Source organism: Felis catus, chromosome C2 (genome assembly GCF_018350175.1).
Source record: "Felis catus isolate Fca126 chromosome C2, F.catus_Fca126_mat1.0, whole genome shotgun sequence".
NCBI lineage: Eukaryota > Metazoa > Chordata > Mammalia > Carnivora > Felidae > Felis > Felis catus.
This window is the reverse complement of record NC_058376.1, coordinates 58069438-58085643: the sequence shown is the minus strand read 5'-3', so window position 1 is coordinate 58085643 and position 16206 is coordinate 58069438. Positions and strand designations below refer to the sequence as shown.

General features: G+C 38.5%; 1 protein-coding gene across 8 annotated transcripts in view; it reads right to left on the bottom strand.

The window, feature by feature from the left end:
- Window positions 1–16206, bottom strand: part of CD96 (CD96 molecule) — a 98326-nt gene that overhangs the window by 70609 nt on the left and 11511 nt on the right. For all 8 annotated transcript variants that reach the window (XM_023260120.2, XM_045036913.1, XM_023260122.2 and 5 more), the window contains one exon: window positions 6909–7033. In XM_023260120.2, the coding sequence (XP_023115888.1) occupies window positions 6909–7033 (125 nt within the window). The remainder of the gene's footprint in view (window positions 1–6908; window positions 7034–16206) is intronic.

The following is a 16206-nucleotide window of genomic DNA, read 5'->3' as shown; positions in this document are numbered from 1 at the left end:
GCCCAAGCAGGGAAGGGGCAAAGAGAAAGGGAGACAAAGAATCCGAAGCAGGCTCCAGGCTCTGATCTGTCAGCACAGAGCCCGATGTGGGGCTCGAACTCGCAAACCGTGAGATCATGACCTGAGCTGAAGTCAGACGCTTCACCGACTGAGCGACCCAGGCGCCCCTTTTGAGTCTTTATTTATTCCTATGACAATCTGGAATAAACTAAGGTTGAGTAATTTGCTCAAAGGTCAAACAAAGCAAGAAGGTGCTTAAGTCAGGGCATCAAAAAGCAGAGATGCCCTGGTCCAGGGAAGTTAAACCTCAGAGACAACACGTACTAATAAAAACCAAACAATCACAAAACAATAAAAAGGACTTTTTGTTTTGTTTTGTTTTTTCGTTTTTGAGTATGTGGAATGAAAAATTTTAAAGAAATTCCAGGAAGCCAGAGGCCTTTATATACATCATAGATTACAGAGGTGTGGACAATTTGTTGAGTGAAGAAGCTGTTTCATAATATAGTGATCTACCTTCGGTGATAGGGGTCAGAGAGTATACCTCTGATCTTACCTAATAATGATCTCAGGTAACCTGGTCTGCTGAAAACATACTGGTAAGAGGTCTTGTACAGAATCTTTATTCTTGCCTGTTTTTTTTTCCTTCTTTTCTTGTTTTCCAAAGAAAAAAATTGGATAATGTGTAAAGGTGTTTTTTGTTTGTTTCTTTGTTTGTTTGTTTTTTGTTTTTTGAGAGAGACAGAGACAGGGCAAGCAGGGAAGGGCCAGACGGAGAGGGAGAGAGAATCCCAAGCGCACTCTGCGCAGGCAGCTTGAACCCACAAAACCATGAGATCATGACCTGAGCTGAAACAAGAGTTGGACGCTTAACTGTCTGAGCCACCCAGGCACCCTCCCCCCTGCCTTTTTAAAACATTTTGTTAATTTAGATAACTTTAAAAAATATTAATAAATATTTCGTTTAAAAAAATTTTTTTGATGTTTATTTTTGAGAGAGAGAGACACAGTGTGAGCATGGGAGGGGCAGAGAGAGAGGGAGACACAGAATCCGAAACAGGCTCCAGGCTCTGAGCTGTCAGCACAGAGCCTGACACGGGGCTCGAACTCACGAACCACAAGATCATGACCTGAGCTGAAGTCGGATGCTTAACTGACTGAGCCACCCAGGCACCCCTAAAATATTAATAAACATTTCTAAAACCCAATGGGATTCTCACTTTGGAGGAGCCATATGATTTAATGAAGAGTACAGACTGAATTAGCATACATACAGTATACCATGCTTGTCCTGACCCTCAGTAGATACTCAAGTAATACAGACTATCTTCCAGCCTCACGGATGATCAGTCTGTACTTCATGAGCATCCACTACCTGCAAGGCTAAACTGAAGCATTATAGAGAGTCATAAAATGGATCCTTTAAAGATTATCTTGTAATACGTACTGAGTATAGGTACTATGCTAAGCTGTTTAGTTGTATTATTTACAACCTCACAATACCAGCATAAAGTCAATACTATAATCATCCCCTTTTACAGATGAAGGAAGTAAAACTTAGTTTAGGCCACATATCCAAAGTCGTACTGAATTCTGAGACAAAAGGAAAAACGTGTGCACCTGTAGGCACTTCTCAAATATTCTCCCATATTTTGACCGAGTGGAAAAATTAATTTAAAAAATCTACAATTTAAAAATATGTTTAATGACCATGTAAAGTTGTGGCCATGGGGGACATGATGCCATGAAGTCCCAGAAACCACAGGCAAATTGGAAAATACTACTCCTTGGACAGCATACCAGGGTCTCAAAACAGACAAACAATGGCTTATGCTTATTTGAAATTTTGATATTTTATTCATCATGCATTTTCTCTAAGTTTTGATTTTATTTATTTACTTAAAAATTATTTTAATGTTGGGGCGCCTGGGTGGCTCAGCCGGTTAAGCGTCCGACTTCGGCTCAGGTCATGATCTCACAGTTCGTGAGTTCGAGCCCCACGTCGGGCTCTGTGCTGACAGCTCAGAGCCTGGAGCCTGCTTCACATTCTGTGTCTCCCTCTCTCTCTCTGCCCCTTCCCTGCTCATGCTGTGTCTCTCTCTGTCTCAAAAATAAATAAACATTAAATTTAAAAAAAAATTATTTTAATGTTTATTTTTGAGAGAGAGACAGACAGAGCATGAGTGGGGAAGGAGCAGACAGAGAAGAGGGACAGAATCTGAAGCAGGCTCCAGGCTCTGAGCTATCAGCACAGAGCCCGATGTGGGGCTCAAGCCCACGAATCATGAGATCGTGACCTGAGCCGAAGTCAGACACTTAACCGACTGAGCCACCCAGGTGCCCCTCTAAGTTTTGATTTTAAAAAATATTTCATTAAAATATGTACCTTAATTACTGATTTTGGGGGGCAGTCCCTTAAAATTTGCATCTAAGGAGAGGACCTTGCTCACCTCACTCTAATCCTAGCTCCTACGTCACACAGCCAGTAAATGGCAAGAGCCAGGATTTTTAACACAATTTCCTTCCAAAAGTCATGCTGTTAATGACTGCGATGTTCAGCCTCATAAGAGTAGTAGAACAAACAGTCCTTGCCTTTTCTGCTTATAGTCTATTTGAGAAGAACAAATTCACGAGAAAAAAAAAAATCAGGACCCACAGAAGAGAAATAAATGGATAATTACATTTTGGACAGGAGTTGGGCAAAATAATTAGGATGATGAGGGTTGGGCAGGGTAGTACTGAACCATGAAAAACTCTTCCTGTGTCCCTTCATGACCTTAATAACAAGCCTTAAAATAATTTGTGGGTGCTTTCCTGCTTTTGTACTGTAATCAGAATTTCCAATGCAGAAAAGAGGCACTGGTGCTATTTGATTTAGTGATATTACTCATCTCTGGGCTGGCCTGAGCTCCAGGTCAGACCGATCTGTGAGGACCATACCACATGGCAGGCATTGAGCTATAGTATAGAGCTCATTCGATAAATTCTGTTAATTTCATCGATTGTTACTTCTTTATCTCCAAACTGCTTCTTATCTTCACACTTCCTCCATTTATTTTCCATCCAGTCAGTGCTGTCAAAGCAGGCTGCTTGCAAAGCTCCCCACGTCCACTTTTGTAGAGCACCAGAACAATATTTTTCCCGTCATTGCAATTGGTTGTCAGTTCTTTGTGGGTTGGCTACCACTTTATTTCTGATTATGGTGAAGACAATTGGGGTCAGCAGCTATCAGGTAGAAGGTGACAGTTTCATTTTCTGAATAGCAAGGCTTCCCACAGGCGTGGAAAGCTGACATTGTTTATAATGCCAGTCCGCTTTTTGTTTAAACATAAAACATTGCAAATACTAAAGAAGGGTATATTGAAAAGATGCATTTATAGAGATGTAAAGAAACATAAGCATCTAGGTTTTAGTCATGTGCTTTTATCACTAATATTGAACTATTTGAACCTGATAGAGTCCTCTCCTTTTTTTCCTGATGTTTAGGAGAAAAATCATGGGTCTCTCCTTCTTCACAAACTTTAGAAACAAACACTCCCTCAGCACCTCTCTACACCCCCACTACCAACTTGTACTCACGGGTCCCAGATCCTTGCATAGTACACATCTGAGGTTTGCTGGCCAACTGTTCTTTAATTATCCAGCTCAAATATAATCTAAGAAGTTTTCCAGGTCCATTTGCTCAGAATCAAACCGTTCTCCCTCTATGCTGCCATTTTTCTACATTTTTACTGAAGCTGTATTTCATAGCAGGAAATATATTTGATGTCGTTTTGTATCCCTGCAGGACCTAACACTCAAAACAGATTCACAGATGTTTGCAGGATTGAATAGAAATTTATACTGTAGGAAATCAGGGTGATACTTTGGAATGAAAACAGAATATTAGACTCTATTTAGAAGCTCCCGGAATAAGCCTGAAGGATTTCCCAGATGACTATACACTTGTGCCCCAGGACATAAACTGGAAAAACTGCTACTTGTCCCTTATCTACCAACTGCATTCCCTCTAAACATAAACATCCTATGACTTCTTATTCATCATCCCATCATATACGGAAACCCTCAGTGCCCGCTGACAGATTAACCCTTTGTGTTTATTTGATGACCACTCACGCTACATCAATGTTGGATAGGCTATTTGCATCTGATGCCTTTCTACTTCAGTCTACTCACCACCGTGGAATGTAACTTCTCCAAATGCTAAGAAACCACTCCACGGACGCATTTAACACAGCCATTGCATGGGGTCAGGTACACAGAGAAAATCATTTTTTAAATGATAACTGAGAATCCCACTGATAACCCTTGTCATGAGGGTCCTAACAGAATTAATTAGATTTTATAAAATTCCACACAGAAGACATGACTTTTGTTTTTCAGTGACCTCGACTACAATAATCGTAGTTTATAAAGTCGTTTCCAGGGCTTGGTGCAGCCTCTGAAGTGGGAGCATTTTGCAGCTTCCTGGAGCGACTGAGTTCAGTCCAGTAGGTTCCTACACTCTTTACTTTGTCTTCACCACCTGCACTCTTTAACCTTTTTCTAAATTCCACATTATAGCATGTTTTAAAAAACAACTGTCTTATTAGGACTATTATTGCTCATTTAACAAAAGATTAAGAGATGATTATTGCTCATTTAATAAGAGATTAAATACTGGGGGTGGGGGAAGTGGTATTTATGTCCTCTGCAGACCTGTCACAGTCATGACTTGAAAAGCTGTCCTAATATGAGGACATTAGATGATTTCATATCAGGCTTGCTGAACCCCACAGCTGCCAACACTGGGGAGCACAGATGTAAACTAGAGGAGTAAATAGATTTTGACATTTAAAGAGGGAATGCACAGTAGGAATTTCATCAGCACATTTGCCAATACAATGTTCCCTTTGAAGAGAGATTTCTTCAAATCAAAAAGATCCCTCAAGTTGTCTGCATCATGGTGCATCCTTCAAAGTGACAGCATGGCTTGAGGTTCTAGAAGTTTAAGATCGCCTCGCTGTGTGACCTTAGGTGCCCTCTCTCTGTCCCTCATTTATCCTGAAGGTCCTGGCAGGATGCAAAGATAAGGTCTGCATAGTCTTCTTCATTTCTTTGAAGGAAACTGCTAGATAGAAGTTGTCTTCTCAGTTATCTGGTGATTGGTACGTAATGAGCTGCTCATTAACCATTTGAACAGCCAGCGTGAATTTAGTGACCATCAGTTTAATAGGAGTCCAATGAATAGGACTATGAGGGGAAGGGACAAAGAGAAACAGAGAAACAGATCCGTTCAATTATTTATTCTCCATTGAGGGCCTGTGTTCTAAGCACTAATTAGATGCTACGGAGTTTTGAAATGAGGGGCACAGCTTTTTGCTCTGGAGAAGCTCAGTTGACACTTGCTTGGAAAAACAGATGACCCACCCTTTAGGTAAGATAAGAACACTATAGATCAACTTACTCGCCAGCATAAATCTCTACAGTCAAGCTTTGTTAAAGTATATTATTATTGATTGCGATTAAACTTGATTGTTCCCATTGATAGTGAATTTGTGATAATTACAGTGGAATTCTTGCCCACTGGCGGGAAACAGGAATAGCGCAAGCAAGGTGTAGATAGTACACTTCCATTGCTGTAACGTTTAGTATAGCCAGTTCCTGCCCTCTTGAGACCATTTCCACTTTTCAACTTTTTTCTGCGATTGTTTGTTAAGAACAATTGAATTATACTAATGATACGTGTAATGGTAGGAAGGCTTGCATTTTAGAAACCAAACCTTATAAAGGGAGGAAAAAAGTGTTTTCTGATGGATGACAAAGAGACGCTGTAGCTCTCAGAAGAGTTTGAGAAAGTTATTTCCGAACAATTTTTTTCTTTTCATCCTGACTATTCAAAAAATATCTGGACAGTGAAAGCTCATCCGTAGTTTGCATTCTGAGGCCTCCTTGCAGGTCTATTATTTTGGGTTTGGCACATCCTCAGAGAAATCTTTGTATAGGAAGGGTCTAGTTTCCAAGATAGTCCATAAAAATTTAGGTAACTTATAATATGCATTATCATTTATGCAGATACAGTATTTTATAAATTGTATCAGCCATTACATCCATGGAGATCTAGGAGTTCTGCAAAAATTTTTAAAACCTGTGTTTGATGACAATCTAAAAATTAATCATATTCTGGATCATCTAAAGAAATACCCGATTAGGTGATTCTCAAAACTGTGTTTATGGTTGTCTTTATTTTATTTTATTTTTTGTGTGTATTTATTTTTGAGAAAGAGTATGATTGGGGAGGGGCAGAGAGACACATGCGCATGCACACCCACACCCACACCCACACAGAGGATCCAAGCAGGCTTTCTGACAGCAGAATGCCTGATGGGAGGTTCGAACTCATGAACCATGAGATCATGACCTGAGCTGACGCTCAACTGACTGAGCCACCCAGGTACCCCTTCTGCCTATGTCTTATAAGCATTAGAGTTTGTCTTTCCCAATCTAAAGAAATGCTGTGTATTCCCCAGGATGCAGCAGCAAGGGTTCTAGGAAAAGGGGTTTCTCCCTCTGTACGTGTTGTTTATAAAACAAGTATTTGTGAGAAGGGGTTTCTGCTGGATGTGGCTCCTCTCCAGGGCACCATCATACTCTTTCCTCTCTGTAATCATGGTGTGGTATATAGCTTGAAATAGAAACTAACCTTTAGGAACTAATTTTTAAATTACTGTATTCATAGACCTGGAGGCTTGCTGAGTTAGAAGGAATCTTAGTGCCCTCCCTTCCCTCCCCCGCCAGTCCCCCACCTTCCACATAATGCCTGCTTTTCCTCCTGTGTGCTTCCTTCCCTATTATTACTTGTTATTCATTTTTATTTCGTTAATATTTAAAGATCATTGCAGTTATTCACTGAAAAGGGCAACACTTACCACCAACCATGCAAAGGTGAACTCAGACGAAATTTCTGAGGAGATATTTTGAAAGCATGGTATTTCCAGAGTCTGATTTATCTGTACTTCTATTAAATGGCTGCTTCTCCGTTCATCCTGTGTAGCTATAACAAAACATAGGTGGCAAAGACATGAACATGCGATTGGTTTCTGAAATGCTTTTTTATGAGAGAAACAGGAACAGTTTTACTATAGAGATTTATCTACCCTCAGGCCACACCTATGACAAGGCAAAACCCCACTAAGGTCCTCATTGTCTAAAAGGCAAAATAGAACCACTGAGAGTCACTGAAAATTTGCAGGAAACTACTCTTAAAGGATCCAACTCACAGTCTGAAATGTTCCTCTGCTTTAGCCCCAAAGTTTGTGCTTTAGGTTTCAGATCATACTTTTCTTGATCAGTCAGAATGTAAAACTTTATAACCTAACCTCGAACTGTTCTTTTTAAAAATCCGAATAGATTTAATTTTTTTAAGAGATGTTTTCGGTCCATGGCAAAACGGAGTGAAAAGTACAGAGAGTTCCCATTGTCCCCCATGCGTGCACAATGTTCCCAGCTATTAGCACCCTTAACCACAGTGGTACATTTGCGACAACTGATAAAACTACATTGAGATATCATGATCACCCCCAAGTCTATAGTTTACTTACATTAGAATTCACTCTTGGAGTTGTACATTCTATGGGTTTTGATGACTGTCTAATGACAAGTATTCACCATAGTAGTGTCACACAGAATAGTTTCACTGCCCTAAAATTCCTCTGTGCTCCACCTATTCGTCCCTCCTTCCTGCCAAACTCTGACATCCACTGATCTTTTTACCGCCTTCATGTCTAGTTGTCCTTTTAGACCTTATAAACCTTCCTCCAAAGAGAGGATGATATAGAAAAATACACGAGGAAACTCTAAAGAAGCATTGTTAATGGATTTTCATTTTTAATGTAATTTGAGATAAATGTCAGTTTCATAGCCTCTCTTTGGGAAAGTGTAGACACATTTGTAACTAAACTACAGTAAGATCAAAAAAAAATTGATAAATGGAAAGAGCTCTATCATACTAATATCCTGAAAATCTTATTGTTTCCATGTCTATACAAATCTTGTTTATATGTATATGTTTTCTCATACTTTGCAATCCTCTTAACTAATAAACGTTACTTACAATGTTTTGCATGATTGTATTTTTACTTCAAATGTTTTGCATGATTCGTAAACAATTTGTAGCTAAAATTTTCAGAGACTTTATGTCATTCTGTCACTTATATACAACATCATTTGTTTTGTCATTTCCAACACATTGGATCATGTGTTCTTTCAGTGTGGGGTTTTAGTTTAAACTATTATAATCTATATAGCAAGGATCATCCTTATACTAATAGCTTTCCCCTGACCACTCAGCTTCTTAAAATAAATTCCCAGAAGTATAATTAATGGATCATGGGGTATGAGCACTCTCATTATTATCAACAGCCTATTTTTTTTTAAGTGGGGGTATTTCTCAGTTTGGAATGTTATGTCTACCCTTAGAACTCGGTGATATTCCAATCTCTCAGCAATAGTAGCTATCCTCTTTACTGATAATTCTTTCCTCCTCCCTTCCTAAACTGAAACCTGGCCTTCCCATAAGGGCACAACTCCCTTGTATCATTCTCAAATAGTGGTTATTTTCTTGTACCCTTATTTCTTCAAGATTAGGAGATGGGATCGCTGTTGTCCTTGTTCTTCATCACTACTTCCAAACATTATTCCAACTCCATAATTAAAAAAAAAAAGCCTGTCCTTTATGGTGAAAACAATTTAGCTACAACACTACTTCCAAATGGATTTATTTGTATACCACCACCAAAATTGTTTGCCAGGATTGCACATCATTACTACTATTTAATTTTATTCTTAAAATTACTATAAATGTTTTTTTTCTGTAATTGTTGTACTTACATAAATTTATTTTAAACAGTGAGTGAACTAGGCACTAATATCTAATTTAGAACTAGGCACTAATACCAATGAAATTCACTTGATATGTTAGTTATATTTTAATGTGCATTACCCAAATATATAAGTATTAAACTTTTGTGAAGTTCATCCAGATTCTGGGAAGTTGGCAATGCAACTGACCTAACTTTTTTAACATTCCTGAAGCTGCCTATAAAAACAGACAAGGTAACTAGAGTAGCAAGCGTAAAAACATACAGGCTGTATCTATAGGGACACCAATTAACAACATATCCCCATTAACAGGTGGGGACAAATCACTGAACCACTGTGGTATCAGCAACTGAGCAGAAAGAAACAGAGGAAAATTGACTGGGCTTCTGATGCCCCTCAGAACTAGGAAATTCCCCTCCAAAAGCAACAGATAATCACTAGAAAGACATGTGGACTAATCTGAGAATAACAGCAGAAATGGAGAAAGGGGCTTGCAGGCACTAGATCACCCATGCCTTCGAGGGAAACAAGGAAAAGCTTGTCAGCACCGGGACAGAGGGTGCTTTGCAGACATATCCCTCCACTGAGAAGAATCCCCTGGGAGTAGAATCCAAATTAAACCGGACAGGTCCAATAGGAGAAAGCAAACAGGCAATTTAGATAAAAGTGAGGGATAGGAGGAGAGGAAGTATATCTCAGAAAGTACAATGGAATATTATTTCCCTTGAAAATAACAGAAGATATGGCTCTAGAGACACTAAACACCCTAGGAAAGCTAGCCTGGCCCACCCTTCCATGGAAAAAATCAGCATGCATTTACCTTAAGCGTGAGCAATAGGAAAAGGATGGGATAGAATCACAGGTAAAGATACTACAAAAAAAGAGAGAAAAGGGAACAAAAGAACATCCCCACAACAATGACAGCATATAAGACAAAGATAACTTCAAAATAAATAAAAACTATACCTTAATAATTGAAAATGAGATAAAAGAGGTAAGAAAAGTGATATGAGCTGTGAAAAATTTTAGCCAGACTGGCAAATGAATCAACTGGAGAGAAGGAAACATAGCAGAGATAGGTGAGAGAATTCAGGAAAGAGCTGGAAATAACTTATTTTAGAAGTTAAGAGCAAACCACAAGAAAAACAAGGACATATTAGCCCAAAAGCTAATGCAGTGAAAGAAAGTTAAAAATTGAATAAAGGGTGAGGCGACTGGGTGGCTCAGTCAGTTAAGCATCCGGCTTCGGCTCAGGTCATGATCTCGTGGTTTGTGAGTTTGACCCCAGCGTGGGGCTCTGTGCTAACAGCTCAGAGCCTGGAGCCTGCTTCGGATTCTGTGTCTCCTCTCTCTGACCCTCCCATGCTTATGCTCTTCTCTCTCTGTCTCTCAAATAAACATTAAATTAAAAAAAAAATTGAATAAAGGGCAATTTTAAAGTAAATTAATAAATAATACATTTTAAAATAAAAGAAAAAAGATAAGCAAAGAAGATTAAAAGCATGTATAATAGAAGACACTGAATGACATAAGCAGTAGGCAGACAAAAATACTAAAAAATTATAATTCAAGTATAATCTCTTAAAGCATAATGATTAGAAAATACATATTGAAAGATTATACTGCAAAAGTAGGAAAACAGGCTCATAATAGACATTAAGCACATTATTCTAATGGTATTTTTTAAAAGTCAGTTATGGGGAAAGAAAATAGGAGTATTATTAGCTTCTGACAGCAACTCTTTATGCCAGAAAATAATGTAGCACCATATTCAATATACTCAAGGAAAGAAAATGTGAGCTAGGGATTTTATATTCAGCAAAATTAGCCTTTTAACATAAAGACTACATAAAACCTGTTGATGCCACGTGTAAGAACTCAGGGAATATTGCTCCCATGAGCACTTCCTGTGGATTCTCCAATAGAATACACTTCGGACTCAAGACGCATTTACGTAAAAGCTGGGGTGACTTGAATCTATGTCTACTTTTAGCACTAAAAACAAATCATTGCTATAAGGAAGAGAGCAGTAATGCATATATATATTTTAAAACAAAGAAAAGGTAAGTATCAAAAATGGGGCAAGGCTTGGATTGAGGTTCTGGTGGCTGAAAACATGTATAAGACTGAGCATATGTATTAAAACCACCATTTCAGGGGGCGCCTGGGTGGCGCAGTCGGTTAAGCGTCCGACTTCAGCCAGGTCACGATCTCGCGGTCCGGGAGTTCGAGCCCCGCGTCGGGCTCTGGGCTGATGGCTCAGAGCCTGGAGCCTGTTTCCGATTCTGTGCCCCTCCCCCGTTCGTGCTCTGTCTCTCTCTGTCCCAAAAATAAAAAAAAAACAAAAAACAAAAAACGTTGAAAAAAAAACCCACCATTTCAGGACCAAAGGAAAACATGCCATTGAGAAGCATTTCTTCTTGAAGAATTGCTAGAAGTTCAGTAAAAATAGCAGGAGTCTTTAGCCTTCTTGCCTGGGGATCCTTCTATCCCCTTGCCCAGCATGGCCAGTGAGAAAGTAATTTTCGCATTTTGGAGTTGGCTACAACAAACAGCGGCTTTTCTTCCAGAAGGGGCAGACTTCAGTTAGGTCTGAGCGTAAAGATCGTACGCTTTGTTAGTTAACAGGCACACACCTGGTAGGAAACAGAGAAAAACTGCAGCTTGGTTAGCTTGGGTTTGCAAATTCCATTTGGGGTGGGTGGTAGCCCAGAGAGACATTTAACATGGAGATTCTGGAAATTAGGGAGTCATAGAAGAGCTGAAAGCAGTTGTCTACCCATCCTGGGCTGCCTGGGAAAATGCACAGGTGAGTGAAGAGACTTCAGAGAGCCTACTGGAAAATAAAAGCCAAAGGCTTAATATCTGCAACTTTGAATGCACCCTGTAACCACCCCTCTGCCCCTACCCAACATTTATATGTACAGGTGGAAGCCTGGTGGGCTGGAGGAATTTGAGCACAATTTTTGTCAAATTCATTGATGGACCAACCAAAGGACTTTGTCAATGCAAGGCAACTCTGTGGAAACCAAACTAAAGGCATAAGAATTATAATAAAAACTTGAGCAGGGATATGAAGAGGAAACCGATTTTATAATTTAAATATGGATAGTTACCAAAATTAAAAAAAAAAAAACTTAAAAAACTTCACCAGATACGGAGTTCTCCCATTATTATTATTATTACTTTAATGTATAGTTTTCAACAAAAAAGAAGACACATGAAGAAAAAAGAAAAGTGTGATCTCTATTCAGGAAAAAACAGCTGGTTGAAACTGATTCTGAATAGGTAGCACATTGGATTTAACAGACATTAAAGCAGCTCTTATAAGTATGCTCATAGGATTAAAACAAAATATGATGAAAATGAGTCAATAAATAGGGAATCTTAGTGGAGAAATAGAAAACTACCAAATGAACCAAATAATTATTCTAGAGTTGAAATGTCAATAACAAAAATGATGAAAATTTTACTTGGGATTCTCAACAGCCAATTTGAGATGGCAGAAGAAAGAATCCGTATATTTGAGAGGCACCTGGGTGGCTCAGTTGGTTAAGTGTCCAACTCCTGACCTCGGTTCAGGTCATGATCTCGCAGTTCATGGGTTTGAGCCCCACATCTGGTTCTGCGCTGACAGCATGGAGCCTGCTTGGGATTCTGTCTCCCTCTCTCTGCCCCTCCCTCACTTGCTCCCTATCTCTCAGTATAAATAAAAATAAACATAAAAAAATCAGTGTATTTGAATATTGATTAATATCAGTGATCTAATCTGAAGAGCAGAGAGAAGGAGGATTGAAGGAGAACGAGCTTCAGAGCCATAGAGGACAGTAGAAAGTGTCCAATATGTATGCCGCGTGAGTCATAGACAGAGAGATGAAAGAGAGTGGGACAGGACAAATATTTGAAGAAATAATGGCCAAAAACTTCATATTTGACTTAAAAACTTTCCTCCAAATTATCTACACTTTCAGGAACTTTAAAACTCGAAAAAGGTAAACTCAAAGAGACACCCACCTAGGCATATTATACTCAAACCGCTGGAAGCCAGAAACAAAGAGGAAATTATGCAAGCCGCAATTGAAATCACTAAGAAAAACAAAACAAAACAAAACAAAGCTATGGCACGCAGAGACCAATAAAACAATTAATGGCTCACTTCTCACCAGAAACAAAGGAGATCAGAAGACATATTCAAAATGCTGAAAGAAAAAACAGCCCATTAAGAATGCTACATTCAGTGAAATTATCCTTCGAAATTAAAATGGAAACAAACAAACAAACAAACACAAGATTCCTTGCAAGTAGATTGTCTTATGTGAAATTCTAAAGTTCTTTAGGCTGACAGGAAATGATACCAAACAGTAACTTCACTCCATGAGATGGAATGAAGACCATAGGAAATGGTAAGTGTGTGTGTGTGTGTGTGTGTGTGTGTGTGTGTGTGTGTGTGTCTGTGTGTGTGTGTGTGGAGAGAGAGAGAGAAAGAGAGAGAGAGAGAGAGAGAAAGAGAGAGCGTGAGCAGCGGAGGGGCAGAGAGAGAGGGAGACACAGAATCCGAAGACAGGCTCCAGGCTCTGAGCTGTCAGCACAAAGCCCGACCTGGGGCTCGAACTCACGAACCACGAGATGGTGACCCAAACCGAAGTCAGACACTCACCTGACCAAGCCACCCAGGCGCCCCAGAACATGCAATTTTTTAAACCATTAATTGTTGCACTGTTCTGTTGGGTTTATCTTCGACAATGATAACAAAAGGAAGAGATAATATTGGAGGAAGTTGCAAAAAGAGAGAAAGCAAGAGAGAAACATAGAAACAGACACAAGAATGACCCTGACATTGAAGTTATCCAACAAGAATATTAAAATAACTCTTTAATATATTCAAGAATAAAGAAAAAGATGAAGAAAGTAAATGAAAAGATGGGCAATCTCATCAAAGAATTAAAAATCTACTCAAAACAATAACTAAAATATAGTATCAGAAATTAAGAACTAATTTGATTGGGTTGAAAACTTACTGGACATCACGAAAAATAAGATTTGTGAAATGCAATATAGGTCAATAGAAAATTTCTAAACTGCAGAAAGGAAAAACAGAATAAATAGGAAAAAAGCATTAGAGATATATAAAAATATAAACTTGGGCACATTTTTTTTAATACTAGAAACCTAGCATCACAAATTTAAATGATAGTAAAAATCCATGCAAGTGTTAGAAGTAACACGAGTGAATTTGTATGTAATATGAGAATGGGGAAACTTTTTCCATAAAAGTAAGAATTAAGCTGATTTGGAAACAATATCACAAGCAAGGAAAGATAGTTGACAAACTCGGAAAATATTTGCAACTTACATCACAAAGGATTAAATAGATTTTATATATGGGACTCTCGTAACAAAAATAAGGATAACAATGGGCTGGAATTCATCAATATGTTTAAATTCATATGAATTCGTAATACTTAACACAGAATACTTCTTGGTCACCTTGTAAGAATCCTAGTGAACCAACTCATTTTTAAATCTGATAAATAAAAGGAAAGAATCAAGTATCTGTTCTGCTTTTCTTATACAATCTGTGCATCCAATAAACAGCTGATTCGTGAGCGGAAATTTCTCTATAAGAAGACTTCATCCAAAAAAATGAAAGAAGGATAGGATTAGAGCATCACTATTTATCAACCCATAATGAATTAATGGATCTAGGCAATACTTATCAGTGGCTGTTAACATCATACAACCAGACATTATGTGCCTCTGATGTAACTGTGCAACATCATCTATAAAGTTTTTGTGCCAAAAACAAAAAATAAAAACACAAATAGTGTGATCAAATCTCTATACCTAACTAGTGAAAGAGGGACATGGAGATACCATGGGACATAAGAGTAAAATCCAGGCTGTGGGTAATTTTACAGGATAAAGAGTCAAATTTACTTAACAAATATATTAGAAAAGAAAAATAAGAAATATAAAATAATCTTCAGATTAAAAGACGTTTTTCAAATGATTCCCAATACTTTATGTGATTTATGTGAATCCTAATTTAAACCAAAATGTAAAAATAACAACTATGAGGCCAACTGGATATTTAATGGTCTTAAGAACTTACTAGTTATTTTTAATTCTGGTAGTGGTATCATGGCTTAATTTTATATATATGTGTGTGTGTGTGTGTGTGTGTGTGTATATATATATATATATATATATATTACAACATATATATCTTTTAAAGACTCATTCTAAAATAAGATTTTGGGGCACCTGGGTGGCTCAGTTGGTTGAGCATCCGACTCTTGATTCTGACCCAGGTCATGATCTCACAGTTCTTAGGTTCAAGCCCCACGTCAGGCTCTGCACTGAAAGCATGGATCCTGCTTGGAATTCTCTTTCTCCCTCTTTCTGTGCCCCTCCCTCTCTCAAAATAAATAAATAAACATTAAAAAAATAAATACATACTATACCTTGGATTTTCCTTAATCTGGGAGGTGGCAGTTGCTAAGGGTTTAAATGAAACAAGATTGTCTGTGAGTTAATAATTGTTGAAGTTGCATGTTCAGTACATGGGAACTCATTATACTATTCTATATAATTTTGCATGTTTGAAATTTTCCACAATTAGAAGTTTTAAAATTTTTTGATGAACCATCTGAAATCATCGTGAGTACTGCCAGCTACATATAACACACTTTGAGAAAAACTAAATAATCCCTCTTTCTCCAAATTCACTGCTATTATCCTCTAATTCAGGAAATGTAAAACTGTGGCCTGTGGGCTGAATCTGGTGGCTGTTTTTGTAAATAAAGTTCGACTAGAACACGGCCAGGCCCATTGACTCACATATTGTCAGTGCTGTCATGCTATGGCAGAGTTGAACAATTCTGACGGGGCTATAGGGACAAAGCCTACAATATTTACTATCTGGTCCTTCAAGCTTGTCAACGCCCACTCAAATGTCCCAATCATCATCCATTATTCCTTGAAGATGCTGGTATCTGGATTGCAACACCCTTAGCCAGCCTAACCCCCTATATAATGCTGAGTGGTTTCAGTTACAGTGCCGTTGTCCTACCCGTTACCTGGCCTCTCAGTCCTGCCACTGCTCCCTCCGCTGTCCCTACTCCACTTGTGCCATCCACTCCCCTGATCACATCTGGACCTTCTCTGCCATACATACTTGCTCCACCTACAAACTCACTAAGTCAAACTTACAAACACCCCTGCTAGTCGTTTTGTGCAACTAACTTCATCTCAACTGTTCTCTCTCCTCATTGAGTCTTTTAATGAATTGATCTCTACTTTCTCCCAATCCATCAGCTTTATTTCGTTTCCCTCATTGTTGAGCTA